Source organism: Spermophilus citellus (genome assembly GCF_964194105.1).
Source record: "Spermophilus citellus genome assembly, chromosome: 17".
NCBI classification, from domain to species: domain Eukaryota; kingdom Metazoa; phylum Chordata; class Mammalia; order Rodentia; family Sciuridae; genus Spermophilus; species Spermophilus citellus.
Window position 1 is genome coordinate 28,562,488 of NC_138199.1, and position 27,618 is coordinate 28,590,105.

Consider the following 27,618-nt stretch of genomic DNA (forward strand, 5'->3'; position numbering starts at 1 on the left):
CCCCAGATTACAGGTTTAATTTCTACTGGGCAGTCTTTCGATCTCTACAAGGTAGTCAGTTAGAAATGAAGACAGACCTCATCTCAGAGTGAAAACCAGTCTTTTTAACATCCTATGAGACCCCACCCCATTCTCCCCTGTCCCTGTCCCTTCTGCTCTCATCTGTCATCTTCCCTTGTCCTGTCCTTCTCTGGTCACACTAGCCAAGCCCTCCTCTTGCCTCCAGAGGTCTTGGGGATTCTCTCCACCTGGAACACACTTCTCCAGGTATTCCCACAGCTCTTTCTCCTCTTCCAAGTCTCAGCTCAAAAGTCTCTGGAGACCCACCTGACCTCCCTATTTCAGCACAATCTCCCCTCCCAACCTGATTCCTTTATACTCATTTTTTTTTTTCTTTTTGCTTTCTCATATATTATTATTGTTTTTGCTGCTTGTTGATTATCTCAATGAATGAGTGGATGGAAACGTCACATACTGTGGTCCTGGAATCCTGGTTTTGTCATTGACCAGCTATGTGATTTGCACACATATTTTAAGCACTCTGAGCCTCAGTTTCCCCATCAGGAACTTGGGTCACCGCCTCAAATGGATTATTGGTGAAGAGTAAATGAGACAGTGTGCTAAGTTCGTTACTTTTCCCCCTCATTCCGCCAAATCTGTTAAAAATGAGAATCTCCTAAATCGCAATACGACGTTCCATTTACTTTGGATTATATGTCATTATAAATATTAACAAATAAGACTTAAAAAGGACACCTTTGGGTAGGTCAGACGAAAGTACAAAAATTGTGGGGCTGCAATTTGAGGACAGTTTCTGCAGCCGACACGTGGTAGCAAAACGGTGTGAAGCAGTGCACGACAGTCTGCGTCGACGACAGCCAGAGTCCATGCATTGGGAGGTTCACTCGGTTTGAAAACGAACAAAGGGCAGGACATGCACGGCCCGGGCTCGGCGGGCGGGGGAGGTGCAGTTCCTCGCTCTCGCCACTAGAGGTCAGAAGGTTACCGCCTCACGGTTGGAAGACGGGCCCGTCGGGGATTGGCTAGTGGTGGTGGTGGGCGGGGCGGAGACCAGGGCGCGAGGTGGACGCAGCGCTTCGGGAGACCCCCTGGTTGAGTGACACCTGACTTCGGGATGATTATGATTTTTTTTTTTTTGACATTAGATTTCTTATCTTTGTAGGGTTGATGAATTAGGGAAAAGACGCCCGTTCGGGATCAAAGGCAGAGACAATTCTGCAGCTTCTCAAAGTGCTTTTTGTGCCTGGGTTTAGAACAGCGCCAGGATCCTGGACAAGGTTCTGTCACTTGCAAGAGCCCTCCTACCTGCGCCCCAGCTTGCACCTGAGCCAGCTGGCCAGAAGTCCCGCCTCCTAGCCTGACTGTTCCTGTGATCAACAACTATCTTTCAGGAGCAGGCTCACTTTTGCATAGCCTGTGGCAGTGGTGGGCCCTGGCTTGGGTGCCTGCAATCCTGGTTTGTTTCAGCCGATTTCCTTCCCCTTGCTGGCCTCAGTTCCCATGTGTCCAATGAGGAAGTCATACCAGGTGGGACTCAAAGCCCCTTTTAGCTCTTCCACCTCTTCTCAGGTTGCTGAGGCTCTAAGCTGAGAAGATACTCAGTTCAACTAGACAAAGGTCCCTTAAAAGTAGGCCACTTTTCACCTTAGGCCCCACAGAGTCTCCTTCCTTGCCCTTTTCCCCTTGATCACAGACTCAGAGGCCAAGGGGGCAGGTGAATTCCAGGACAGGGGTGTGGGCTTTGGTAGATAGAGCCCTAAGTGGCACAGATGGTTTCAAAGCCAACTAGAGGATGAGGTGGCACCAGATTTTACTGAATCCCCAACATCCCAGGAGAGAAGGACCTCTGGGGAGTCCTGACCCCCAACCCATCAAAGAGTCTGTGTTTGCCTCCTAGTGTACCTCCTCCCAACTATGTGGCCTTGGCAAACTACTCAACTTCTCTGCACCTATTTTATCTATAAAATGGTGGTGACCACTCCACCCATCTTATAGGGTTGTGAAATTTCATTAGGGACAATGTTTGCTGACCCCTAAGATGGGGAAACCAAGTCTCCTTGAGCAACAAGGGAGGTCAGATACTGTGGGGGGAGGGAGGCTGGAGTTCTGTCTTCCCTGGTGACTGGGAAAGGACTGAGGGGCACTTGGACTTGAATCATCCCTCTGAACCTTGGATGGGTGATGTGCTTTGTGTCTGCAGCACAAGGTCCAGCCCTCCTTCCTGGGAGCCCTGGCAGCTGTGTGGGTGAGCAGCAGACAGGGGCAAGCCCTGCGATGGCAGCTGGCGGCCACTACCACATGTACTTTGCTCCCTACTTTCCCTGAAATGTGGTGTTCAGAGTTCTGGGTTGGAGTGGCCACAAGTCCCTGTTCCAGATATGCTAGGGCTGCAAGTCCTTGGGCAGGTTACCTTCCCTCTGTGGGCCTTCGTGACCCATTATGCACTGATGGGTTGAACACAGTGGGCTTTGCGACTCCTTGGCTTTGCATTTGTTTATCCAGCATTCCTGAAGGCCCCAGGATTGAGATGCTCTTAAACCCCTTCTTGGAGAATAAGATCAGCTCCTGGAGGACAGAGCCAGTCCCATAGGCCTACACAGAGTACCCCTGAAAGGGACATCATTGCTATGGTAGGACCGGAGATATCATGAGCAACCATGAGGGGCCCCAATACCCAGCTTGAACCCAGCAGGGTGGGGAGAGGGAAGAGGACAGGAGGAATGTTGCTTCTTTTTATGTGTGAGGGACCCTCTTCTCCTCTGTGGCTAACTGGATCCATGTTGGAAAGACCCAGGGGCATGGTCCATCTTTGAGGTCCCTCAGGAAAAGAGGTCAGGGTGGGAGAGCTGGGTCTGAGGACAGGACACCACTCTGAGCCAACATCTTGGTGCTTCCGCCACTTCCCACCACCTGCCATAAGCCCAGCTCCTGCCCAACTTACCAAACCCCAGGGTCCGCACGGCTTCCTGGTCCCATCACCTTCTACTCCTCTCCCAGCCTTTGCAAATCACTCCCCCTGCCTGCACGGCCCTTCATTTCTGCCTCAAAAGGCCCAGTCACCCTTAAAGGCCTTGCTGAGGCACCGCCTCCTCCAGGAAGCCCGCCCTGCCCTTCCCAACAGCTGCTAGCAGTGTCCACCGCACTTGTGCACAGGCTGGGCCCGTCTTGGCATTCCTTAACCCTCTGTTGTAATGGTTTGTGTCCAGCTCCCTGACTAGACGGTGGAACTCCTGGAAGACAGGCCTCACGTCTCACCCCCAGCAGCTTATAGACCAGTGAGTGAAGCACCTGCCAATGTGCCCCTGTTCATTCTCGGAGTCTCTGGGACTCGCTCACGGACTACCTCCGCCTGCCCCTTAATGCTGGAGAGGAACGGATGTGGTGGAAATCTCCCTCCTCTGCTCTCTTTGGCTCCGCTTAGAGCGCCCCTCACCTCTGCCCTCTCAGCCTGTGCCTTACTGTTGACCTCTGAAGGACCCTCGCCCCTGGGTGGCCCTGTCCCCTTGCCCTAGCAGGTGCTGAGGCCCAGGCCTTCTCCCACCGCCAGCCCTCCAGGGCCCCAGGGGGCTGAAAGCAGGCCCAGTCCTCCCTGGTCTCCAGGGTCCGTCCTCCCTGCCCCTTGGAGTGGCGAGGTGCTCCCTCTGTGTCCTCCAAGTCGGGGCTGTAGTGGCCTTGTGTCCAAGCAGGCATCCTGGATCTTGCCCAGTGTGGGAGCCACAGCCCTTGGTGGCATGTGAGGAAGCCCAGGGCCAGGCCTGTGTGTGGGGCCCAGGTGGCAGGGGCAGATGGCAGCAGGAGGGGCAGTCAGTCGCTAAGCACAGCCCCCGGGAGTTCGTTGGTGAGCGTGTGCCAGCGCTCGATCCGCTTGTCCTTGTTCTTCAGGCAGTCAAACCAGTGCTTCAGGCGCTCGCCCTTGGCATTGATGCCTAGAACCACACCGCCTGCAGGGGGGTCAGAGGGGCGGCCAGGGACTCAGGGACCACCTGACTCCCTGGGGGCCCTTGGGTAGATGCTCCCTTCCAGATTCTGTGCTCTGAGGGGCAAGGAATGGGGGCCAGAAAAGGGAGAGAAGGGCACTGTGCCCAGTTGTCATAGCCACCAGGAGCCAGGGGCCATGTGGACTCACAGTCCACCCTCAGCTGCTGACCAGCATTGTCCCAGCTCCCTCACAGACTTCTCTGTGGTCCTCCCAGGGCTCTTTCCCTCTCTGGGCCCGTCGCCTGCTCCCTGGGGACAGGCTGAATAATATCTAAGGCTCCATACATTGGGGGCAAGTGGTCCACAGCCCCAGCTTTCTCCAGAGGCCTGTGAGGAGGGGCTGTGGCCTGATTCAGAGCCACTGCCATTGTCCAAACCCAGGATGAGCAATTGACTCAAAAGCATTCCCATCATCGCACCCTCTTCTTACCAATGAAATCGTTGGATTTTCCAATGTCATAATCCCAAACGGTGACCTCCAGAGTCTTTTTGGCCAGGTCTCCATGCTTAATCTCATAACAGAACTCCTGCTGGCCAGAAGGGGAGTGTCAGGGCCAAGGCCACATGGCCAGGAGGGGTCTGAGATGGGGTAAGGGCATGGAGGAGGGAGCAGGAGGGTTGGGGTTGCGCCCATCTGCTCCTCGGTTCCTGAAGCTCTTCTCTCCAGATGCCTGCAGGCCCCCTGACCCTGCCTCAGTGCACAGGAGGAGCCCTTATCATTTTTTACTTTACCCAGGCTGGCCTTGCTGACCAGGCCTACCTTTGAGGAACATTCTCTCCTGCCAGCTTTTGGGACCTTCCAAATTTGATATCCCCTCCTCTCTGGACGCAGCTCCTCAGCCTCTTCTGCCTGCCCTGAATCCCCGGTGTGGCTCAGGCTCTGCCTGAGGGCCTCTATGATGCCTCTCACTGGTGGGGGACCCCCTTAGGTTTGTCACCAGCTGTACCCACCCCCTGTACTGAGGACCTAGTTATCCACCTGGTATTCCCCCGCCAACCAAGGGCATAGGGTATCTTGAATCCTCATGCCCCACCCAAAGCTTCTCCCATCTTCTTCATATCCCTCTCCCCGTACCTGTCTCCTATCTAGGAACCCAGGAGTCCCCTCAAAGCTTCCCTCTTTCCACCCCTACATCCAACATGGCCGCAGTTCCATCAGTTGGATCCTCTGAAGAGGTTTCCAGCAATTCCCCATGTGCGTCACTGTGTCCGGGTGCAGCCCGGCCAGTAGGCGCTTCAACCCCCCTCCCACAGCCGGGGCTCCCACCCTCCTTCTCCCACCACCCTCCGGCTCCTGCCGTGGCTTTTTGAGAATTCAGCCCCTTCGGGCCCACCCACCCCAGGAGAGGGGTGCCCTTCGTGAGGCTCCAGCAGGCCCTCGTACCTCATTGAACTCTGGGTTCAGGGTCTTCTTCTTCACGGCTGTCTTATGTTTGGACTTCTTGTCCACATCTGGCTTCAGGTATCTGGAATTATAACCAAGGGAAGGATAGGGGATGGGGAGGGGTCATGGGATGCAGATCAAGCCAGCAGGGTTTGGCAGAGCTTTTTGTCCCTGGAGAGGGATCACTGGACCCCTTGGTAGAGCAGCCGGGTTCAATTCCAAACACTCATAAATAGATAGATAGGTAGGTAGGTAGATAGATTAAAAAAACCTAGTATTTGCACACCAGCTATGCACACCCTCTCTGTACTCTGTCACTGTTGATTCCTTACAATACCTAATGCAGTGTAAAGAGGTGTTGCACACTGGGCTGGGGATAGAGCTCAGTTGGTAGAGTGCTTGCCTTGCGTGCACAAGGGTCTGGGTTCGATCTCTAACCCCACAAGAAAAAAAAATTGCTACACCCTATTGCTTAAGGGAAAGTGCCAGGTAAAGAAGCCCAGGGGGTTGCAGTTTTTCCTTCAAATAGCATTTTCGATCCAAGGATGCGGAACCCACGGATATGGAGAGCCAACTACATAAACAGTGCCGCGTCGCGTGCACAGTTGTGTGGTTGGCTTTTGGCTCAGCACGTTTTGGGCAGCTGACCGCGTTGATTCATCTAGCACCGATCTGTTCATTTCAACAGCAGGACACTTCGTTTTGCTCACCGGGAACATTCTATTAGTCTATTCTGCTGACAAAGGTTTGGCTATTTCTAGTTCGTGGCTATTGCAAATGACTCTGCCACAAACAGCTTTCCACCTGCACGTGGATGTCCAGGACAGAAACCTGGAAGGAAGATAAGGTGGCCAACAAGAACACACATTTTCCAATTGTCTTGGACACTGCCAACTTTCTCTCCAATGTCATGAAGACAGCCTCCTTGGCTGGGCCGGGTGGCGCATGCTCTTAGCAGCTTGGGAGGCTGAGTGAGGCAGGAGGATGGAGAGTTCAAAGCTAGCCTTGGCAATTTAGCGAAGCCCTAAGCAATTTAGTGAGACCCTGTCTCTAAATAAAATATAAAAAGAGCTGGGATGTAGCTCAGTGGGTAGCCCCCTTGGGTTCCATTTTTGATACCAAAAAAGTTTTCTGGTGGTCTTCTAACAATTGCAGTTTCCTCTCACACTGGAGGTTTCTAATACACCCGAATACATTGTTCTGCTATTTTTTTTTTTTTTGAGGCCAGGGCCCAATTCGCTGGTTTTCAAGTGGTAGTGCTCAGTACCGTTTTCTGGGAGCCTGAGCTTTTTCAACAATGTAGTTGTCCCCTTCTATGTATGAGCTCTGCTCCTAGAGCTGTGGGTAATTCAATTGCTTAATCCCAATCAATGCTTTATTGAAATATAATTCACATACTGAAGAATGCACCCTTTAAAAGTCTACAACCAATGGTTCTTAGTATATTCAGGAAATGCACAACCATCCCAAGTACTTGTTGAACATTTGCATCACCCCTAAGAGAAGCCCAGTGCCTTCTGCAGTTGCTCCCCATTTTATCCTGACTTCCCTGCCCACCGCCCTGGGCCTCTGCTCTTCTTTGTTTCTTTGTTGGTACTGGGAATTGAACCCAGGGACCTTTTACCACTGAGCCACATCCCCAGTCCTTTTTATTTTGAGACAGAGTTTCACTAAGTTGCTGAGCCTGGCCTCGAACTTGCCATCCTCCTGCCTCAGCCACCCCAGTTGCTGGGATTACAGGTGTGTGTCACCACATCTGGCAGATTTTGGATTTCTGATTTTGGGATTAGGGATGTTCAACTTGTACTTTATTACTTTCAGCGGCGGAGTAGTATTCCATTGTATGGCTAAAACCACATTTTATTTATCTGTTCATCAGTAGATGGGGACATTTGGGGTACTTCTACTTTTAGCTATTATGAATAATGCCATTATGAATATTCATAGACACAGTTCTGTGTGGCGTGTTTTCCGTGCTCTCTGGTGTAAACCTAGAAGGGAAACTTCTGGGTCACGTGGCAGCTCTGGGCTTAACTTTTGAGGAACTTCCAGCTGCTCTCTAAAAAGGCTGCATCATTTTTGACATGATTTAAAAAGTGACAGAAATCTGACGGTGGCCAGTGGGCATGGTGTCCCAGGACTGTGCCAAGAGAAGCGCTGATCTCCCTGTGGGGCCAAGCTGTGCCCATAGCCTCAGTTCCTGGGCCTCCTCAGTGTCCCCTCTTTGCCCCCTGGGCACCCTCACCTCCTTTCAGGACAGTCTGCCTAAGAACTCAGACTATAGTCTGTTTGTGAAGAGCCCCAAGCATCGAAGGTGGTCGCCAACCTGCTCATGACTCTGGGCCCCAGAGTCACAAGAGAGGCCTGACTATGGCATTAGGAGATAACTCTTCTCCGTGTGATCCTGGGAAGCCACTCCAGCTTTTCTGGGCCTCAGTTTCTCCACCTGTGAAACGGGCTGGCCGCACTCACCTCCCAAGTTGCCAAAGGAGCACCCAAGACGACCCGGCCCTGTAGACAGATGCGGCAGTACCCACTGCCCTTCAGGGCTCCCCAGGTGCCGAATGCTGGGCCACAGCTGGCCACGTGAGCTTCCCATCCCTGGGACGAGGAGGGGAAGGAGGCCACCGCTGCACACTCACGTTTTCACATAGGGGTCTGAGTAGCCGTTGGCGTCCATGGCGGCCAGGTGTGCGCAGCGCACGATGCCCACCAGCAGGCCCTGCTTCTGCGAGCTGTACTTAAGGGAGATGAGGATGCGGCCTCGCTCCTCCAGGGACTTGTCCTCCGTCTTGTCTACCTGTTGGTCAGGGAAGTCACTGGGCTGTCCTTGCTGGCTCCCACCCCCTGCCACTGAGGCCATCAGGGGTCCCTCACTTCCTCCATCTGTCCACGTGCAGGGGTGCTGCCCAGTGGTCACAGCTGTGTCCTCTCTGGCCTTTCTGCTCATCTCTCCCCTCCCGAAGGGTCTTAGAGAAAAGCCAAAGGGTCTGTCCAGGCCACAGGAAGCTGGCTAGAAAACAAGGGGTCCCCTGACCTTAGAAGACCTGGGCTGCTTCCTGCAGCCTCTCAGGGTGCTGGGGGACCTCAGCAGTGCCCGTGCCTGTCTCTGGGGTCAGACCCAACCTTCCTGACTCTCCACCTCATCTGCCCACCCCAACCGGCTTCTCCATTTCTTATCCCCGAGATGAGACTGTGCATTTCTTCCCCTCTGCTGCTTACCAGGAACCACCTCACTTCTGCCCTCTGCCCACCAGCTGAGCCCTACGTACCCCAGAGGCCTTTCTCAGGACTCTGCCTGGCTCCTATCCTGCAGGCCTGGCCTGTGCTCAGAACTGTGCTCTGTAGACAGACGCAGCAGTTCCCACGGGTCCATGGCCAAACCTTCCTAGAGCTGAGACTTCTCAACCCAGCACTCAGGCCGACGGTACCAATGGCTCAGACTGAGTGAGATTTAACTGTCACAGGGACGGAGGGCATTGGTGTGACATGTGAAAATGAATTGGTATCTATGAACAGAGACATTTTCTGCTATTCTTTTTTCAGGCACTGGATATTATATTTGGGTTGTTTCATATGAAGACCAATAGATTGGATCTGGTTCCGTATTTACTTAGAACAAAGAATGTATACAGACGGTAAAATCTAAAATGCACATTCAACGTGCGTCTTTACTGACAGGGGTTATCCCAACTGCCGTCCGGGGGCCACTGTGTGACCCCAAACTGCTCAAAAAAGCTTGTAGAAAATTCAAGCAAGACTCAGCAAGGCCTGAACCAAGCCAGGGGCACACACACACATGCACGCGCGCGCACACACACACACACGCTTGTGCATCTACGTGCACACACACAGGCACTTACGAACATCCACATTGACGCACGGTTACACACAATTCACACGTGCACACACATCCACGCCCACACAGTCGCATGCGCATGATCAGAACTTGGGAGGGTGCACAGCTGCTGCGGGAGACCACAGAGCCCTCCTCAATAATGCAGATCATCTGGAAAAACTGGGTTACCTGTGGTTAGTGACTAATAATAAAATAGAAAAGGTCAGATCCATCACACGAACGTCTGTGAGTGGGAGAGAAGGTGACAAGGGAATAAAACTTGATCAGGTTATGCAAAAAGGTGGGACGGGCTTCAGCGGGGAGTTCGGCTGCTGTTGACTGGTTCCCGGGCCTTGGCTTGGGCTGAGCTCTCGGGGAATCCACATCCTCCCTCCCTTTCCTCTAGAGCAGGAACTCTGGGGGGACGCAGTGCCACTCTCCAGTGTCCTGAACACTGGGCCGCAGAGGACCCAGTGTTTCTCTTGCCCCTAGGACACTGGGGACTCCTGCCGACCCCTCCAGCCCTCTGACAGGGGTGCAGAGGAGGAGGCTGGGGGCGGGGGGAGCGCGCAGAGACACAGAGACGGAGACACTTGCAGGGCTCAGCTGCTGGAGGTGGCCGAAGGGCAAAATCTGTTCTGACACTGTTTGCAAACAATTGCAATTTCTAGGAAAAAAATTATCTGCTGTCACCTCTGGGGATCTCACAGACACTTCAAGACTAACACCGTCCAATTGAGCACCTGAGCCCACGTCGCCCCAGCTGCTCCTAGTTAACAGCCACCTCATCTGTCCAGTTGCTCAAGCCCAGAACACCAGCACTACCCCTGTTCTCGCCTGCCTGGGGGCCCGGCTGCTGGTGCATTCAGTCTGGAGCAAGCCTCTCAGCCCACCCCGGCCTGGGCCTGCTCATCTCATGGGTCTCTGGCCCTCACCGTCTCCTCCCAATTCTTCCTGCCGTTTTGAGCCCAGAAGGCAGTGAGCCTGTTAATATGTCACCAGATGCAAGGCCTGTGCTTCACATCCTCCTGTGTGCCCACGTCCTTCCCAGCTCCCCCGCCAACCCAGCTCCTGGGACTGCCCACTTCCCTTGCTCTCTCTGCTCTGCTCATTAGCCTTGCCCGGTGCCTACAACAGACAGGACGTAATGCCCATCTCCCAGGCACCTACAACCATGTGGGGTGCACAGTAGGTGCTTAGTAAATCCTCCTGGTCCCGAACTCCAGCAGAGAGGGCGCTAGATGGGTGGGCAGAGCGTGGTAGCTGGGGGGCGCCCGGGGGCCGCTCACCGGCAGCTGCTTCTCCAGGCAGATGCTGAACGTCTTGGTGTGGTTGGCTTTCAGCTTCTTCAGGGGCACTCTCGTCTCCCCGATGAACTCGTTGTGGCGGAATTTGTCCTCGTCACACACAGAGATCCTGGAGGCAGTGGGCACAGCCAGCACCTCAGACGCACTGTGCACCCCCAGTCTGCTTCCAGGGTCAGTGGGATTTGTCAAGGGTGGGGCTGTGCGTGGGCAAGGCGGCCCCCGGGGATGGAGCAGCAGGGAGCAGGCACCCCGGGCCCTCACCCACCGCAGGGTCTTGCGGATCATGTCCTCGTCTGTGATCCCGTAATAAGTGAGGGTCTCGTTCCATGTGGGGTTCAAAGTGTTGCGCAGAGTTTTGGTTCTGAGCTTATTTGCCTGGAGAAAGGGGAAAAATGATCTTATTAGCACCGAAGGAGTGCCAGAGGCAGAATAATGGCCCCAAAGATGACCATAGCCTAATCCCAAGGGACCCTGTGGACATGCTGTCTGACACACAAAAGGTGAACGGAGGTGGCCGACAGAACTGAGATTGTTAATTAGCGGACTTCAAAACAGGGCTGTCTGAGTGTGGCTTGGTGGTAGGCCGCTTGCTTAGCATATGTGAAAACAAGACCCAACCAGGGAGACTATCCTAGGTTATCTGGGTGGTCCCTTGTGATGGGGGAGGTCCTTAAAAGCAGAAAGAGGCTGGTGTGTGGCACACACCTAAAATCCCAGCAACAACCTGGGAGGCTGAGGCAGGAGGATTACAAGCTGGAGGCCAGTCTTAGCAATTTAGGGAGATCCTGACTGAAAAATGAAACTAAAAGGGATGGGATATGAGATGTAGCTCCGTGGGTTCAATTCCCAGTATCACCAAAAAAAAAAAAAAAAAAAAAAAAAATTCAGAAGAGGGGCCAAGGAAGAGCCTCCGAAGGAGAGGTGACCGAGAATGGACTCAAGAGCCAAGGAATGTGGGCGTGGGTGGCTTCTGGTAGCTGGAAAGGGCTGGGAAGCAGACTTCTCTCTAGGGCTCCAAAAGGAATGTGGCTCTCTGACGCCTTGACTTTTAGCCCATTGAGACCCCTGCCAGGTGTCCAGCCACAGAGTGGTGACATAACAGATGTGTGTTGCTTTGAGCCCCTAAGTTTGTGGCGATTTTCTGCAGCAGGGACAGGAGGCTCAGGTGAGGGGGACCCCACCTTCAGGCCCCTGGTGGTAGGGACTGGTCCTGCGGGAGGGAACCTGGCTGCGGAGCTGGATCGGCCCTTCTGGCGCATCCCTGAAGCCCCCTCCTCCATGCCTTTGCTGGGGCTTTCTTTCTGTCTAGAACCATCCTCTCCTCGGGGGTGGCCTGGCCACGCTGGAATAGTGCCCCCAAGCCCTCTGTGCTTCCATCTGCCTGCTGTGGCATCCAGTATGGGAACAGGGGTTCAGGGGTCAAATAAATTGGGTAGGTGCTGCCATTGAATCCCCCTTATGGAGAACTGCAGAGCAGCCCATTAATGTACTAAAGGCTCTGACAAGTCCTACAGTCAAGAAACCTGTTGGAAAATGTTTCACCATGTTATTGGCCAAGGAGTCTTTTCTTGGCATATATATATTTTTTAATAATATTTGGGATTGAACTCCGGGGTGCTTAACCACTGAGCCACATCCCCAGCTTTTTTGTATTTATTTAAAGACAGGGTCTTACTGAGTTGCTCAGGGCCTCACTAAATTGCTGAGGCTGGCTTTGAACTCGTGATCCTCCTGCCTCAGCCTCCCCAGCCGCTAGGATCACAGGTGTGTGCCACTGCGCCGGGCTCTTGGCATTTGATATTCATCTCCAGCTGAGGCTTCTTACAAAACACTGTTCCAGAAATTCTCTGGAGGGGGGTGCTTTCCCCACTGATCAAATATGTAATGCTGACCCTTGAAGTCCCTGGAAAGGCTGGAGGGCGTGGGGCTGACTGGTGCTGGTGAAGGTCAAGGCTGAGATCCCCTGGGTGTCCCAGCCACAGCATGCAGGCCTGGGGAGGAACCCCCTTACCTTACTGGCTCCTGGCAGCAGGTGGAGCTTGACGTAGGGGTCCGCCAGACCATTGTGGTCCATGGGTTTCAGGCCCTGAGCAGAGGGAGCAGCAGAGGGTATGACTTGGCCATTTCGGACACACACCAGCCAGGGCCTCCAGCAGAAATCGCCTGTTCCTTGGTCTGCTGGTCCTCTTCCCAGAAGCCCTCTGACCCCACACCCCGAGACGGGGTGCAGGAGGCTGACTCAGTGCCCATCAGTGCAACCTCCCCATCCTGGTCTGGAACGGCTGTCGCGGGCCTCTTTCTCTTTCCATCCTCCCTATCATGGAGGCCAGGTGACTCCCCTCGGCCTGGTCAAGCCTCATCTTCCCACTTTGATCCGGCCCTTCCCTCTTCTGGACGTTCCTTTCCCACTTTTCAAACACAGCTCCCCCGATAGAGACTGCCCTCCCTGACCCTGAACCCACATGGCCCTGTCTACCCGTTTACACCTTCCTCGGTGGGAGTGGGAGAGTGCTCCAGGGCCTGGGAGACTGGCGAGACCAGACTTAGCTTCTTTCTGGATTTATCGCGGGGACAGTCAGTTAGTGTCCACAGAGGTCCCAGGCTGCCCAGCCATCGAGGGTCCCTCCACAAGATGGCACCCCTCACTAACTTTGCTTTCAGTTCCTTTTGCAAACTAAGTTCCTTTTGCACAGCCTGTGACCAAGGGAACCACAGATGGGCACTTAGCTGACCTCTTGCAGGGGCTTGTTTCTGGAAACTGCATCTTTCCCCCTTCTGGGGTGTCACGTGGGGATGTAGAGAAGCAGCCAAGCCGCTGCGTGGGGGAGAGGCAGCTCACTGCTCATGGTCAGGCCCATGGCCATGGGCAGCCCCAAGCTCCTCTCCCGTGCCCAGACCACTTGGTTTGGAGGGGGGCCCAAGTGGGGGCCCCACACACTGCTTGTCAGCTACTGGGAAAGGTCACAGGTTGGGAGTCACACAGGCCTGAGTTCAGATCTTGGCCTTTGAAATTTATTAGTTGGGTAAATGGATGAATTCCTTTGTGTCCTCTGCTTTAGGGTCTGTAAAAGGGCTTCATTATTCTGATTTCCAGCTGGGTGCCGTGGGGCTGTCATTCTAGAGATATGGAAGGCTGAGGCAGAATTGCAAGTTCAAAGCCAGCCTCGGCAACTTAGGAGGCCCTAAGTAATGTGGCAAGATCCTGTCTCAAAATAAAAAAATAAAGAGGGCTGGGGGTGTGGCTCAGTGGGTGAGCACCCCTGGGTTCAATTCCCAGTACCACCAAAAAAAAAAAAAAACCCCAAAAAACAACAAAACAACTGCCTTGAGTCAGAGCAATACAGAAGCAGGCCTGCTCAGGTGCCTGCCCTGTTCTCTGATATGCTAGGCCCTGGGAAGATGCATGAGAAGCCGTGAAGGCTGGAATGGGGGTCTCTGAGCTGCACCCAGAGTTGCTAGGATCACAGGTCTGCCCTGCACCGCCCCAACTCTGGGGTGGGGCTTTGCTTGGAGGCTCTGTGGGTGCCCATGGCCACCAGGCTCCCTCAAGACCCACTCCTGGCCTCTCTTCCTTTCCCACGGAGTGCCCAAAGCCAAGTGTGGTGTTCCTCTGGGGAGTCTGGTGGTCCAGCCTGAGCAGGACTGCTGCAACCAGGGCATGGCTGAAGGCTTCTGTCACATTTCTACAATTCTTTTGTTTTGGTACCAGGGATCGAACCCAGATGTACTTAACCACTGAGCCACATCTCAGCCCTTATTTTTATTTATTTATTTTGGTACTAGGAAGTGAACTCAGGGGCACTCGACAACTGACCACATCCCCAGCCCTATTTTGTGTTTTATTTAGAGACAGGGTTCCCCCTGAGTTGCTTAGCTCCTTGCCATTGCTGAGGCTGGCTTTGAACTTTCGATCCTCCTGTCTCAGCCTCCCTAGCCGCTGGGATTACAGGTGTGCACCACTGTGCCCAGCTCTCCAGCCCTTTTCACTTATTATTTTGAGATGGGGGTCTTGCTAAGTTGCATAGGGCCTCACTAAGTTGCTGAGGCTGGCCTTGAGTTTTCAATCCTCTTGCTTCAGCCTCCTGAGCCACTGGAATGACAGGTGTGTGCCACCTCCTCCATCCCTACACATTTCTACAATTCTTACGCATTCATTTGTTGTAGCTTAAAATGTCTCCATTGGGTCAAATTGGGTTTTCAGGTCAGGGAGCAAGAGGGTGGCCTCTTAGGTAGGCCTCCCACCAGCTTACCTACGAAAGACAAAAAGCTGACCCCACAGTCTAAGGGAGGGGCAGGCAGGTGAGGGGCTGAGGGGAGGCCCCGGTGGCTCTTGGCACGGAGAGTCTTGCTTGGAGAAGAGGATTTCCCCCAAAACCTTGGCCCTGGGCCTCTCAGAGGCTGCCAGTGTTCAAGGAGAGGAGCTTTCAGGACTTGCAAAGGCTCAAGTTTCCTCAACCTTAGAAGGAAGGGGCTCCAACATGCATGATGGGCCAAGGGACATCAGGCAGAGTGAAACAAGCCAGCTCAAAAGGACAAACCCTGCAGGAGTCCACTCCCACGAGGTCTCCTGAGTCTGGTGGTGGTGGCAGGGAGAGGGACCAGGGAGCTGTTGAATGGGTAGACTTTTAGTACTGCAAGATGAAAACGTTCTGGAAATGGATGTTGTCGATGTAGCTCCACAATATGAATCACTTAGCACCCCTGACCTGTACATATCAAAAATGGTTATGACGGTAAATTTCATACTTGTATATTTTACCACAGTCAGAAAACAGCAACTGCTGGCGCACACACCTGTAATCCCAGTGACTCGGGAGGCTGAGGCAGGAGGATTATAAATTCAAGGACAGCCCAGCAACTTAGTGAGGCCTTAAGCAACTTAGCAAAAACCCCGTCTCTAAATAAAATCTAAAACAGGGCTGGGGATGTGGTTCAGTGGTTAAGCATCTCTGGGTTCAATCCTGGGTACCCTCCAAAAAACAGGAGAAAAGAACAGAGTCTCCCAGGACTGTGGTTCTGTTGGTGTTTCCCCAGCCCCTTCTGGGACTTGAGTGCCCTTGTGTCCACGTGTGCTTGGGGGTGCCTGTGAGTGTGCAGGTGGGTGCAGCCTCCAGGAAAGCGTTAGGCCCTGAGCACACACAAGCACTGGGGGCTACCTTGCCCTACTTTGCACATGAATAGAGACTCACCTTCACTCAGGGGGGCTGTGGTCAAGTGGGTGCAGCTTCCCCAGAGACCCTGAGAGGCTCCCATTTGGGGAACCCCCACTCTCCACCCCAGAACCCCAGCTCTACCCATGCCTGTACCCCTTTCCTATAGAGCTGGATTTACTCACAGAAAGCACTGGAGAATGGGGGCTACCATGGCTTGGGGGGTTTCTGTCCCCAGCCTCTGATGCCTTCAGGAATGTGCCCCCTGTGGACACCTATATGCGTACACATCAGTTTCCAACTAGATCTGTGCACCCACCAACAGACACACGCAGACACGAGCACACACTCACAAAACACACAAAACACTCACAAAACACACTGGAGCTGGGCAGAGGAGGCAGGGAAGAGCTCTAGTGACGGATGGGAAAGAAAAGGAGTGGGCTCTGGCTAGAGTGGCCTGACAGCTAGTCCCCAAGCCTGGACCATCTCTACGAAGCTGGCGGGGAGGGAGAGGAGAAGGGGTTTGTGTGGCCCTGCAGCCTGGCCTCCACCTTGGCGAGGCTGGAGGGACACCAGATGCTCAGCTCTCCTCCTACAGGGTAGGTCTGGGCATGCCCTGAGCCGCAGCCTGGGGAGTTGCCACAAGAGGGCAGAGTGAGGGATGGAGTGGTGGCCCCCAGGTGGCCAGGCCCCTGGTCTCCATGTGGACATACTCATGCTCGCCCATGGCAGATCAAGGGTGGTGGCCCAGGCTGGGCTGGGGTATAGCCTAGGGAGGCTGCAGGCAGCCTGGTGGGTACAAAGCCAAGGTCAGTCCCTCAGTCAGCAGGTGGAGGGGAGGGGCAGAGGGCGCCTGCAGGTTGGGGCTGCAGGGTGTGGGCTCTGGGCCCAGGCTGCTCTGCAGGAAGCCCCTCCCTCTGAGCTGGGCTGTCCCAGGCCCCTCGGCAGCCCTGTTAGGGGGGCTCTGTTGGCCACGTGGGCCCTTACCTTGCGAGAGAACATCAACTTTGGTACCTTCCTCCCAAAAAGGAGCCATGTGGGGGATTGAAGGGAACAGCATAGTTGAGAACCCAGAGTGGCACACCCTGGCTCCAGGGCAGAGCCACAGGGAGCAATGGAGGGCCTGGCTGGGGGACCTCTGGGCCCCGGGGACCTTTCGGGATCAGGCCCAAAAGTTAACCCCTACCTGGAGTGTCAGCCTGCTTTGGTGGCACCCGAAGCATTCAGAGCAGGACAGCAGAGTCCGCCCAGGAAGCCCGGGAGCCGGGAACTTAGGGTCCAGGAGACCCAGTGGCATCAGATCCAACCCTCGCGCCCTCCTTTGCTGCAGGACAGGTCTTCCCTACTGACTCCCTTCCTGGACAGTCCTCCCAGTCTGCATGTCCCCTGAAAGCCCCATCAGGGCCTCCATATACCCGTTCTCCTCCCTTTCTCCTGCTCCTTCCCTCAAATGCCCTATGGTGCAGAGTTTTTTTGGGGGGAAGTGGAAGCTGAGATGTGTTAAGTAAGAATTTGCTCCCACAGACACCGTGAAGCCTGGACAGTAAGGACGGGGGCAGGACTGGCCTCCCCAGCCTCTGCCCATTCTCCAGAAGCCGCAGCAGGAGCGGGGACACTGGGATGCGGGAGCCTACCTTGGCCTTGCTGATGGTGCAGTGGAGAGCATTGTTCTCCTGGTCATAGAGAAGGCTGAAGTCCAGCGTGCCCAGCGCGGCTACAAACAGAGGGACAGATCACACACTGGCATCTCGGAGAAGTGACGCCCTCTCCTGTAAGCAATGAGCCACACTTTTTTTTTTTTTTTTTTTTTTTGTACCCGGTATTGAACCTCGAGGTGCTTAACCGATGATCCGCCTCCCCAGCCCTTTTCATATTTTATTTAGAGACAGGATCCCACCAAGTTGCTTAGGGCCTCGCTAATTTGCTGAGGCTGGCTTTGAACTGGAGGCGATCCTCCTGCCTCGGCCTCCTGAGCTGCTGGGATTATAGGTGTGCACCACTGCACCGGGCTCTCCTCATGCTCCTTCTGAGGATATCTGAATATGCAGGAGGTATACGGAATGTGGCCATCAACTGCAATTTCACAGAACATCAGTGGTTTACACAAATTAAACCCCCATACCCCTCCCGCACAAGCACTGCTCTATCTACCCCTTACAGATCCTTGCTGCATGACGCTGTCTTCAGGGCTATTGTACAAACCGAAAAGCAAAATCATTTTTGTTCCCCCAGCTCTACCCTGCACTGGGGACTGAACTCAGGGATGCTCTGCCGCTGAGCTATATCCCTAGTCCTTTTTGCTTTTTAATTTTGAGACAGGGCCTTGTTAAGTTGCCCAAGCTGGCCTTGAACTTGCGATCCTTGTGCCCCTGCTTCCTGAGTCACTGAAATCACAGGCATGTGCCACTGTGCCCTGTTTCATTTTCATTTTTAAATGGCTGGAATTAGTTAAAGCAACCAAAGTATTACTTTTATAGCAAAGCTTAGTAAAACGATACGAGGATACCATTAATAACGTTTTTAAATTACCCAAATGGCTTCGGTATTGAGATTAAGGAACTACGCATATTTGCAGTGCACACTGCTGGTTCCTTAAGGGCACAGACACATGTTCACAATCACAGCAATGAGCGTCGCCATTCCAGTCCACAATGCTTATGAATAAAGACAGATACACAGGGCTGGGGCTTAGTGCCTACCATACAAGAGGTCCTGGGTCCCATCCCTAAGCACTGGGAAAAAATAACCCTCGAGTTTTACAAAAAGAAAATGGAAAGACTACATTAGCAATAAAACTACTGCTTCCAGCTAACAGGTAAAAGTGGAGAGGTGGGGCTGGGGCTGGGGCTCAGAGGTAGAGCGCTCGCCTAGCATGTGTGAGGCCCTGGGTTCGATCCTCAGCACCACATAAAAATAAAAAAAAAAAACAAAGGCCCATTGACAACTAAAAAAATATTTTTAAAAAGTGTAAAGGCATACCACTAATTCCCCTCTCCCCAATAGCCAGGAATGGAGGAGTCCAGTCCCAAGGACCACAGACACCGACTGATCACCAATTATATGTTTCTTCATCCTCCCATCCCACCAAACCCTGGGAAGTGGCAATATTCTTCCCACTTTTCAGATAAGGAGCTGAGGTTCAGAGAGGAGAGGTTCATCCCCTGCCCCCAGATGGTACCCTGAGTCACACCCAGTCAGCCCACAGCCTGGCCACTCTCTAGGGCCGGCCTGGCCCTGGCCCAGTGTGGTGCCCACCTGTGCTAAGCACCCTGTCTGCCATGTACAACTGCTGTCCTGGGCTCTGGGCCTCAGTTTCCCTCACTTGTGAAGTGTCATAAGGATTGCGTGACAAGGCAGAGGTGATGGGGCTTTGAAAGCTACAGGCCCTGGGCTGACAGCTGATGCTCTCACTGCAAATAGTGGGACTGTGGAGCGCAGTCTCTCTGGCCCTTTTGAGACCCTGGGTGGGCTGCAAAGGGCCACCTGGGTCCTTGGGCGGCTGCTCCCAAGTCAGTTCCCCAGGGCCAGGTTGAGGTGCAGCTGTAACTGGGTGCAGCTGCCACCCTTGGAGCAGTCACTCAGAGCACTGAGTGGCTTTCCAGGCCCAAGCGGTTCCCAGCAGGAAGGCCAGCAGACCTTGGGGGCAGGTCCCAGACAGCAAGATGTACATTCACATGCCCTGATCCTGCTCCCAAGCTGCTGGGCTGATCAACTGGTGCCAGTGAGAGTGTGTATGTGTGTGTGTGTGTGTGTGTGTGTGTGGTGCCAGGGATTGAACCCAGGGCCTGTGCATGCGAGGCAGGCATTCTACCAACTGAGCTATATCCCCTGCCCCTCAACTGGTGTCTTATTCATTCATTCTTTATTAACCCAGTGTTTATAGTAAGCTAGACTCTAGGGATCAAGAGAGCTATAAGGCAGGTCCCTGCCCCCAAGGAAAGCACAGATGGAAAGAACTTGTCAGAACACAAGAAGGAGCCAAGAGGAGGGTCCCGGGGCCTCATGGCAAAGTGGGGCCACTAGGGAAGGCTTCCTGGAGGAGGTGATGCTTCACCTGAGCCAGGAAGGATCGTGGGAGTTAAGGAGTGGCACAAAGGGGCAGGGGGAGGGGATACTCCAAACACAGGCCACCTGGCCGGTAGGGGCTTAGTGGCTGCAGTGATGCTGGGTGAGGGAAGGGCCAGACACACAAGACTGTCTTCAGGTTGGGGCTGCCCTAGACTCTCAGCTCTGGTCTGGATGAGCTGCAGCCACTGGCCAATGCCAACCACGCCCATCTGCATAGACTGCCCCAGACCATGGCCTGCAAAGGGAACATGGTTCCAACCTGAGCATGCTTCCAATCTGGGCCCTTGCAGATGAAGTCTGAGGACTTCTAGGCCCTTGCAGGGGCCCAGGGAAGAGGTTTGTTGAATCTGCAGGAAAATGAAGGGCAACATGGGCGGAGCTGCCCTTTCTCCTCTGAGCAGGACACAGAGCTGGATTTGCCTTGTTAACCAGGACCCAGCCAGGCGAGGCACACGGCTCACGCCTCTGTCCTTGCCTGCAGCAGTGTGGAGTGCCACCCGATGTCAGACTCCACAGGTTCAAATCCTGCTTGGGCACTTCCTTGCTGGGTGACCTCTTCCTGCCTCGGTTGCCTCATCTACAGATGGGAGACAGCAACCCTGGCACACAGCGTCTGGGGTACAGCGAGTGCTCAGCAGATAATTACTGCAGGAGCAGATTCATTTAGGTGACTTCTAGATAACTGTGCTTGCCCCTCTGAGACCGTTCTGGAAGGAACGCGTTCTAAATTGGATCACCAAGTCCCCCAGCACCCCGCCTTTGGGGACAGGATATATGAATGGTCATTTAAGCTTTTCTAAATAACCCAAGTCACTGCTATGACGATGATTATTCGCCTGTGGGTCACTGTCACCGCCCAGACATGGGGGACCGTGTGAGGCGATCCCTCCACCTGGTGGTCCCAAGTTTGGTCCTTTGTTAGGTTATCCTTCACTTTTCCGCTTCCTCCTTTTGAATCACCCTGAAATCCTATTAGAGCACTTGCCTCTTGTAACACAAACAGCTCTCTCTCCTCATCAGTAGTTCCCTCCATGAAACCAGCTGATAATACTTGTTAGAACAGTGTCCAGAACAAAAGCCTAACATAAAGAATGTGTTGCCAGGCACAGTGCCTGTAGTCCCAGCGGCTTGGAGGCTGAGGCTGGAGGATTGCAAGTTCAAAGCCAGCCTCAGTAACTTAGCAAGGCCCTAAGCAACTTGGGTGAGACCCTGTCTCTAAATTAAAAAAATTAAAATGGGCTGAGGATGTGGCTCAGTGGTTAAGTGCCTCTGGGTTCAATCTGTCATAACCCGTCCCCTTTTCCAAAAAAAGAAAATGTGCTTTAGTGATAACTGGGTCTGGCCTTCTGCTGCCTGTAGCCTGGCTCTCACCTGTGGGTGAGGTGGACTCACCATCCCTGGAACCACTAACACAGCCTCAGGCCCAGGACTCACCCAGCCCGTGGTGCTTCTATAGTAATGTTCTCTGACCCGTTGATGGGGCACCATAGCCAATCAATCTGCCATTCAGCTTGGGTCCACCTGTTTCTTCAAGACATGAATGTCCCCAGGACAGGGACCCTGCCTTGGCTACATCTGTAAGACTGGTCAGAAGCAGGTGCTCAATCCACACTGAAGGTCAGTTCACACCAACTTGCTCTCCTGGGGGGCACTGGAGTGGGGCTGGGTGTGATGTCACATATAGACACACAATCCATGACAGCTACCTGCTTCCTGGCCCCAGAGAGGGATGAAGGAGAGGGTGGCCTACTCCCCGTCGGGAACACAGCTCCAGGAGAAGGGAGGAGCCCCTTCCATGGCTCTGTCTAAAGATGCTGTCCTGCTCAAACTGGACACCTATGACCACTTCCTGGGAAAGAACCATATGCCTAGTGCATCCTTGGGAGGCGGGGTGGGCTGCTGAGTTCTTTGAACTCCACTAAAAGGTGTTTTTTGCAGAACTGGGTACTAGTACTAGGGATTGAACCCAGGGGGCCTCTACCACTACATTCCCAGCCCTTTTCATTTTTTTTTTTTTTTTGAGACAGGATCTTGTAAGTTGTAGAGGCTGACCTTAAATGTGCGATCCTCCTGCCTCAGCCTCTCAAGTCACTGGGATTACAGTATGCACCACCCTGCCAGACTCTACTCAAAGTTCTGTTCATAAGTAGAAGCTCAGTCACAATTCTGGAGTGGGGAGAGCTCTCTTAGGGGGCATATGGCCCAAACTGTTTCCTTTCCATTTGAAGATCTAAGGCTCAGAGAGGGGAAATGGCTTGGCCAGTGTGGCCCACCAGGACTGCATAATTTCTCTCTTTTTTGAGTTGTTGACAGACCTTTATTTAATTTATTCATATGTGATGCTGAGAATCAAACCCAGTGCCTCACACATGCCAGGCAAGCACTCCACCACTGAGCCACCACCCCAGCCCCGATAATTTCTATCCTAAAGTCTAGTGGCTTCTGGAAAATTTTTGTTTGCCACTTTGTTTAGCCAACATCTTAGGAAGAGGAAGCAGGGCTGCTGTTGGGCTGGGGGACTCCCAGCTGCCCATGAAGGGCTTGAGATGCAAACACCCTGGGTGGTGGCAGGGGTGAGGAGGGTCCTGGGGGCAGGAGAAGGTGCTTCTCTGCGAGCCACAGGATCCTGCTGTGTCCTGCCCTTGGGGCCACTCAAATCACATGCCCCGACAAAAGTTTACATCTCTGGAAAAATAATGAGGGTTGGTCACTAATGGGCCTTTGAGATTTGTCACCCGCTTGTCGATAATTATAGAGCTTTAATGGGGCTAATTCAGAGAAAATCAAGCTCCAGCCCCTGTTGGTTCCTCTAAAGCTAAACATTCCCCGGCTTCTCGGTGAAGACTGACAGCCTCATTAGGACCTTGGTTTGCACCTGAACTTGCCTGACCCATACACCCTTGGGAATGGGAAATCTGTCTTTTTTTTTTTTTTTTTTTGAAGAAAAATGTTAGCCTCTAAAATAATTATGGAAAAAAAAACTGTCAAAAATCATAGAAAATTCCGGGTGCGGTGGTGCATGCGTGTGACTGCAGCTACTTGGGAGGCTGAAGCAGGAGGTTTGCAAGGTCGAGGTCAGCCTAGGCAACTTAATGAGACCCTGTTTCAAAAAAAAAAAAAAAAAAGAAAGAAAAGAAAAGAAAAAAAAGAAAAGAAAATGGCTGGGGATGTAGCTCAATTATAAAGTGCCCCTGGTTCCAATTCCCTAGTACTGTTAAAAAAAAAAAAAGAAAAATTATTAAGGCTAAGTCAAAAGCTTTCCCATTTGGGGGAACTGAGACACTGAGCCAGGCACCACATGCGGGGGGGTGGGGGTGGGGGTGGGGGGAGAGGAATGAGTTAAACATTCCTGAATCCCAGGTTCTTAGAAGCAAAAGTTTAGGACTTCTATAAATCTTTTTGTTCCTTTGCTTAAAATTCTTCAAAGATCCTCTGTCACCTCCCAAACTCAGTTCAACTTCCTTGGTGAGGCATTCAAGACCCTTTGTGATATGACCACTTTGATCTCATCACGTCTTCTCCCTCTGCCCCAGCCACTTGGCTCTCTTGTTGCACCTCCGCTGGGCTTGTTTCCAAAACCTCGGCACCTGTGCACACAGCTGTTCTTTTTCTTCCTTCCACTCTGCCAGCCTGCTTCCTCCTTCCTCTCAGCCTCAGAGCAGAGCCCTCTCTGTTGGTGCCCTCTGAGCAAGTCAAAGCTTCTTACTTGGGCTCCTGCCTTCCTGTCCCTAGCTGCTGGGCCGCTCATTTGTCTTGGTTTCTGTGAATACCTTGAGGTCAGAGGTCGTGTCACAGGCATGACTTAGCACAGTGCCTGAATATGAAGAGGTCTGGGCAGAATGTGACTGAGGCCAAAAGAGGTCCCGGGATGGCTCAAAGGATGGGGAACCACATCCAGTGGGAAGTGGGATCTGCCCCCAGCCACAGAGAGCCTTTGGGGCTGACTCCTCCACTTTACCCCTCCTCCAGGCCTCTAGGGGCATCAGACCTGAGCCAGCCCCAGGGTGAATCATATAGGGGCAGGTTTAAGTAGGGGCATATGATGTAATTTTAGCCAACGAGACAAAAGGACAGGTCTCCTGGGAACTTTTGTTTTTGTGGGGCGGGGGATAAACCCAGGACTTCGTGCATGGGAGGCAAGTGCTATACCACTGCTTCCCCCTCACACCCCAGGAACTTTTGGGAGAAGTTTCCTCAATCTTAAACGAACAGATGTGGGGAGGAAACTGATCCTTATCAAATCTAGGACCTTGTTGTTGTATGTGATGCCTGGACCCACAGCAGCCATTCTGCTCATCTGATGGGAGACGACTGCATCCTTAGAACCTCACCCATATACCCTTGGGAATAGAAATCTGTCCTGATTTTCAGCCCAAGAGGAAAAGAGCTGGCCAAGTGGAAAAACAGTATTGTTGCTCCTGATGGCGTGGAGGAGCCACTACAGCAGTGCACCCAGGTGCCACAAGACTCTGCTGTTCTTGTTTAAGCCACTTTGAGTTGTTTTTCCATGATTTGCAACCCAAAGCAACTAACTTAAGTCGCCACAGCTTGGAATAACGGAACAGGGTTCTGCGGGTGGAGATGGGATGGGACAGCATCTCAGGCAGGGGCAGCCTGTGCAGCCATGGGAGGGCAGGCAGCCCATCTGGAGGGAGCACACCGGTAATCAGCTTAGGACACCTGGGAGGGAAGCCAGGGGGTGGAGCTTCTCATTCCGCACTCCACCTTTTCTCAATGAGGTCTGCTGGGAGCATGTGGGTTGTGTGCGTGTTCTTTGAGGTGACTACCAAAGGATGGGCTTACAGAGGGGGACAATGGCCAAGCAAGCCATAAACAACAATTCTCTCTCAGCTTGGACAACACAGCAACCGCCCTCATTTCTTTTTGTCAGAACGGAGATAATCCAATAATTAGGGCAGCAAATAGCATAACCCTGGCTAAAGCCGTAATGAACCATCTGGCTTGAATCATTTAGGCTTATTCTAGGGATCTGGTTGTCAGAGCTCAAAGGGGGCACTGCCGGGGGGCACTGGGTAGAGGGTGATCATGCCCTCCTAACGTTTTCCCCCAAGGACAGCAGCCAAGATTTCTGTGCTCCCAGCCACTGATGGGAATTAAGCCAAGGTTGGGCCGCTCTTAAAGGGGGTGAGGCTAAGCCCGGCCACCCTGGATCAGCCACACACCCTCCTCCTTAGCTCTGCTCTCTCTCAGACTTCTTTTGAGCTCTGGTGATATGGGTGTGGTCAACTCCCAGTTCAAGCTGGCTAAATTGTGTCCAGAACTGTTTGTACTGCCCAACCATGTGAGTCTGTCCCTAGCTAGGACACCTGTGTGCTCTGGCCCAGGGACCCAGTCCTCCTCTCCTCCAGCTGGACTAGTGCTGAGTTGATAGACTGAGACCCCGGCTGCTGGCCTGGGCTTCTTACTTTCTGGCTCCTTTGTCACCTGTGGGTTCAGGGACAGCCTAAAGAAATGACCAAATTTCTCCACTCTTGGCTATATGTCATCCAGAGGGCCCTCTGTGGCAGCAGGAGGGTGGCCTGAAGCACAAGCAGAAGCCCCGCCCACCTGGCTCACTCCCTTGGCACAGCACCCAAGATACTGGAAATAGGAACAATTTTCCTAGGCTTTAGATCCAGGGCAGGCAAAGAACTGACTTGGGTCCTGGTTCAGGCCTCTGCAGAGGCCAGTGAGTGAGGAGGTGAGTTTGCACAGGGTTCCAGGGCTGCGGGTGGGCAGATCCAGGGCATAGCCCTGCAGGCAATAAACTCTCCCGACCCAATTTCCCCAAGCCAGCAGGCAAGTGGAGGCAGAGGACTGCTCCCCAGTCCCACTCTTGGGGGCAGGGCCTTAACATGCTGGAGGCCCAGAGGGATGTGGTCATGGCTTCCAGAAAGTGCACCCAAGGTGGTTTCTCTACAGAGTCGGGCTTGGACCCAATGTTGCTGATAGGCCCTCCCCAGGTTCGGGGATGTGGGCTCTGCATACCGGTGGCACTCTTAACCCCCGCCTTCAGCTTCCAGAGGCACATGTTATGCTCAGAGAATCTCCAGGCCCGTCCAGAGGCCCGTGTGAGCCCTATTCTACCACTGCTGCGCGGGGGAGGGGCTACAGGCCCTGGGGAAGCCCTCGTGGGCCCCCAGCCCTACAAGGTTCATATCCGCGGAAGGACGAGGTTTTGAAACCGATTTTCCGGGTCTGAGGGACTTGGCTGGGGCCACAGCTGGGTTGGGGGCCTTTCACGTTGCGTTCCTACCCCACCCCCACCCCCGCGCCAACCCATTGGGCATGAGATCTCGGTATCTTCCCGCCTCGGTTTCCCCAACAGTACCAGATCCCTCCGGACAGGCACACTCAGGGATAGCACAAGGCGCCAGGAGCGCCCGCCGGCCGGGCCTCGGCTCCGGGGACCCTGGCGCTTGCTTGCTCCTTAGGGTTCAGTCCCGAGAGGAGTGGGCGCGGGCTGGGGGTCCTTTCTGCCGGGGGTGAAGCAGGTGTAACAGGTGGGCAAAGGTCCGCAGGCCAGGCGAGAGCGGCGGCGGGGTCCATGAACGCAGGAGGAGAACCGCCAAGGTTTTTCCAAAGGACAAGCGGCCCCGCGGTCCTCCTGGTCCTCGGCGCGCGCATCAGCAAAGCCGCTGCGCCGTGCGGGCCGCCGGGCCCACCGGGGAAGTCTGGCCGGCCCCAGCCTCGAGCTTCCTCCCCAACCTGCTCCAGCTCGACCCTCGGCTGCCAGGCTGCCGGCAGCTAGCTCGCGGGCGGGGAGCGACCGCGCGGCCAGCAGCAACTGGTGTCTCCCCGGGGCGCAGCTCCGCCCTTCCCGGGAACAAAAGCCGCCTCCCGCACCGGGTCTCCTGGCGGGAGGGCCGAGAGGGGGCGCGGCGCTGGCTCCCGGGAGCTGGGGCCCATAAATGGGACACCCCCGCAGGGCGCCCCCAAACTTCCCACCTCTTGCGTCCAGGTCGGGGGAGGTACGGGAGCGGGTCGGCAGGGCGCGCGGAGAGCGCACCGAGCTAGCAACGGGGCCGTGGCCAGCCGGGCGGAGGATGTACGCGGAGGGAGAGGGAGAGCGACGAGAAGGGGACCAAGGACAAGCGCGAGACCCGCGGGGGTCACGCCAGCCACGGAGAGGGGAGAGGGCGAGAAGTCGGCGAGTTGGAAACTTACTGCAGTCGTCCGATTCGTAGCCGTCGGCGTCCAGCTCATCCTCGGGCGGCTTGGCCGGCGGCCGTGCAGGACTGGGACCGGGGCTGGGGCCCGGGCTAGCGCCATAGGCTCCGAAGAGCTGGTCCACATCCTCGTCGTCGTCGCGGGCGCCGTCGGAGGGGCTGTGGCGGCCCGCGCTGGCCGCGGCCGGACGTGCGGGGGCGTCCGGGGGTGCCTCCGCGCCGGGCCCCGTGGCCTGGGGCAGGCCCCGCGGGAAGCGGGGGAAGTAGTCGGAAATCTGCTTGATGGGTCGGATGGGGCCGGGACACACGTCGATGGCCATATGCTCCTGGATGCTGATGGTCGCCTTCTCCCCGCGCCGCCGGAGGGTCATACAGGCAGCGCCGCCCCGCCCGGGCGCGGCCCGGCCCGGCGCTACCCCGGCCCGGGGGCGGCTCAGCAGGCCCGGCGGGGCGCGGAGGGGGCTGCGGGCATCGCCGGGGTGCCCCCGGACGGCCTTGACACGGCTGCTGCCTGCTCCGCGGCGGCCGGCGCGAGTGAGTGCCAGGGGCCGGCAGGCAGGGGGCGGGCCCAGCCCGCGTCACCCGGTAGCAACCAAGCAGTGTGAGTGTGCGGGCTGCGCGGGCGGGCGGGCGCCGAGCGAGGAGCGAGCGGAGCAAGTCGAGCGCCACCACACTCACTCGCACTCACATTGGCGCGCAC

The 27,618-nt window shown here is 54.6% G+C and overlaps 1 protein-coding gene across 2 annotated transcripts; it reads right to left on the reverse strand.

Annotated features, from left to right (window-relative positions):
* Positions 1 to 672: 672 nt before the first annotated feature.
* On the reverse strand, positions 673 to 27,618 carry DOC2B (double C2 domain beta). 2 transcript variants are annotated; one of them, XM_081272071.1, is made up of 9 exons: positions 26,917 to 27,616; positions 17,316 to 17,395; positions 12,540 to 12,614; positions 10,794 to 10,903; positions 10,511 to 10,637; positions 8,026 to 8,183; positions 5,384 to 5,465; positions 4,430 to 4,526; positions 673 to 3,962 (listed from the first exon to the last, which is right to left on the reverse strand). In XM_081272071.1, exons 1-9 carry the CDS (start codon positions 27,287 to 27,289, stop codon positions 3,826 to 3,828), a joined length of 1,239 nt encoding a protein of 412 aa, XP_081128197.1. In that variant the 5' UTR covers positions 27,290 to 27,616; the 3' UTR covers positions 673 to 3,825. The 2 variants fall into 2 exon arrangements, with proteins under 2 accessions (XP_081128197.1, XP_081128198.1); XM_081272072.1 differs by lacking the exon at positions 12,540 to 12,614 and having other exon boundaries at positions 26,917 to 27,618.

Bases quoted from the DNA above. Each gene is read 5' to 3' on its own strand.
- DOC2B (XM_081272071.1), bottom strand. From the start codon at position 27,289: ATGACCCTCCGGCGGCGCGGGGAGAAGGCGACCATCAGCATCCAGGAG. The intron at 17,396-26,916 runs GTAAGTTTCCAA...CTCTGTTTGTAG, and splicing joins CTACGAATCGGACGACTGCA to CCGCGCTGGGCACGCTGGAC. The intron at 3,963-4,429 runs GTAAGAAGAGGG...ACCCCCCTGCAG, and splicing joins AAAATCCAACGATTTCATTG to GCGGTGTGGTTCTAGGCATC.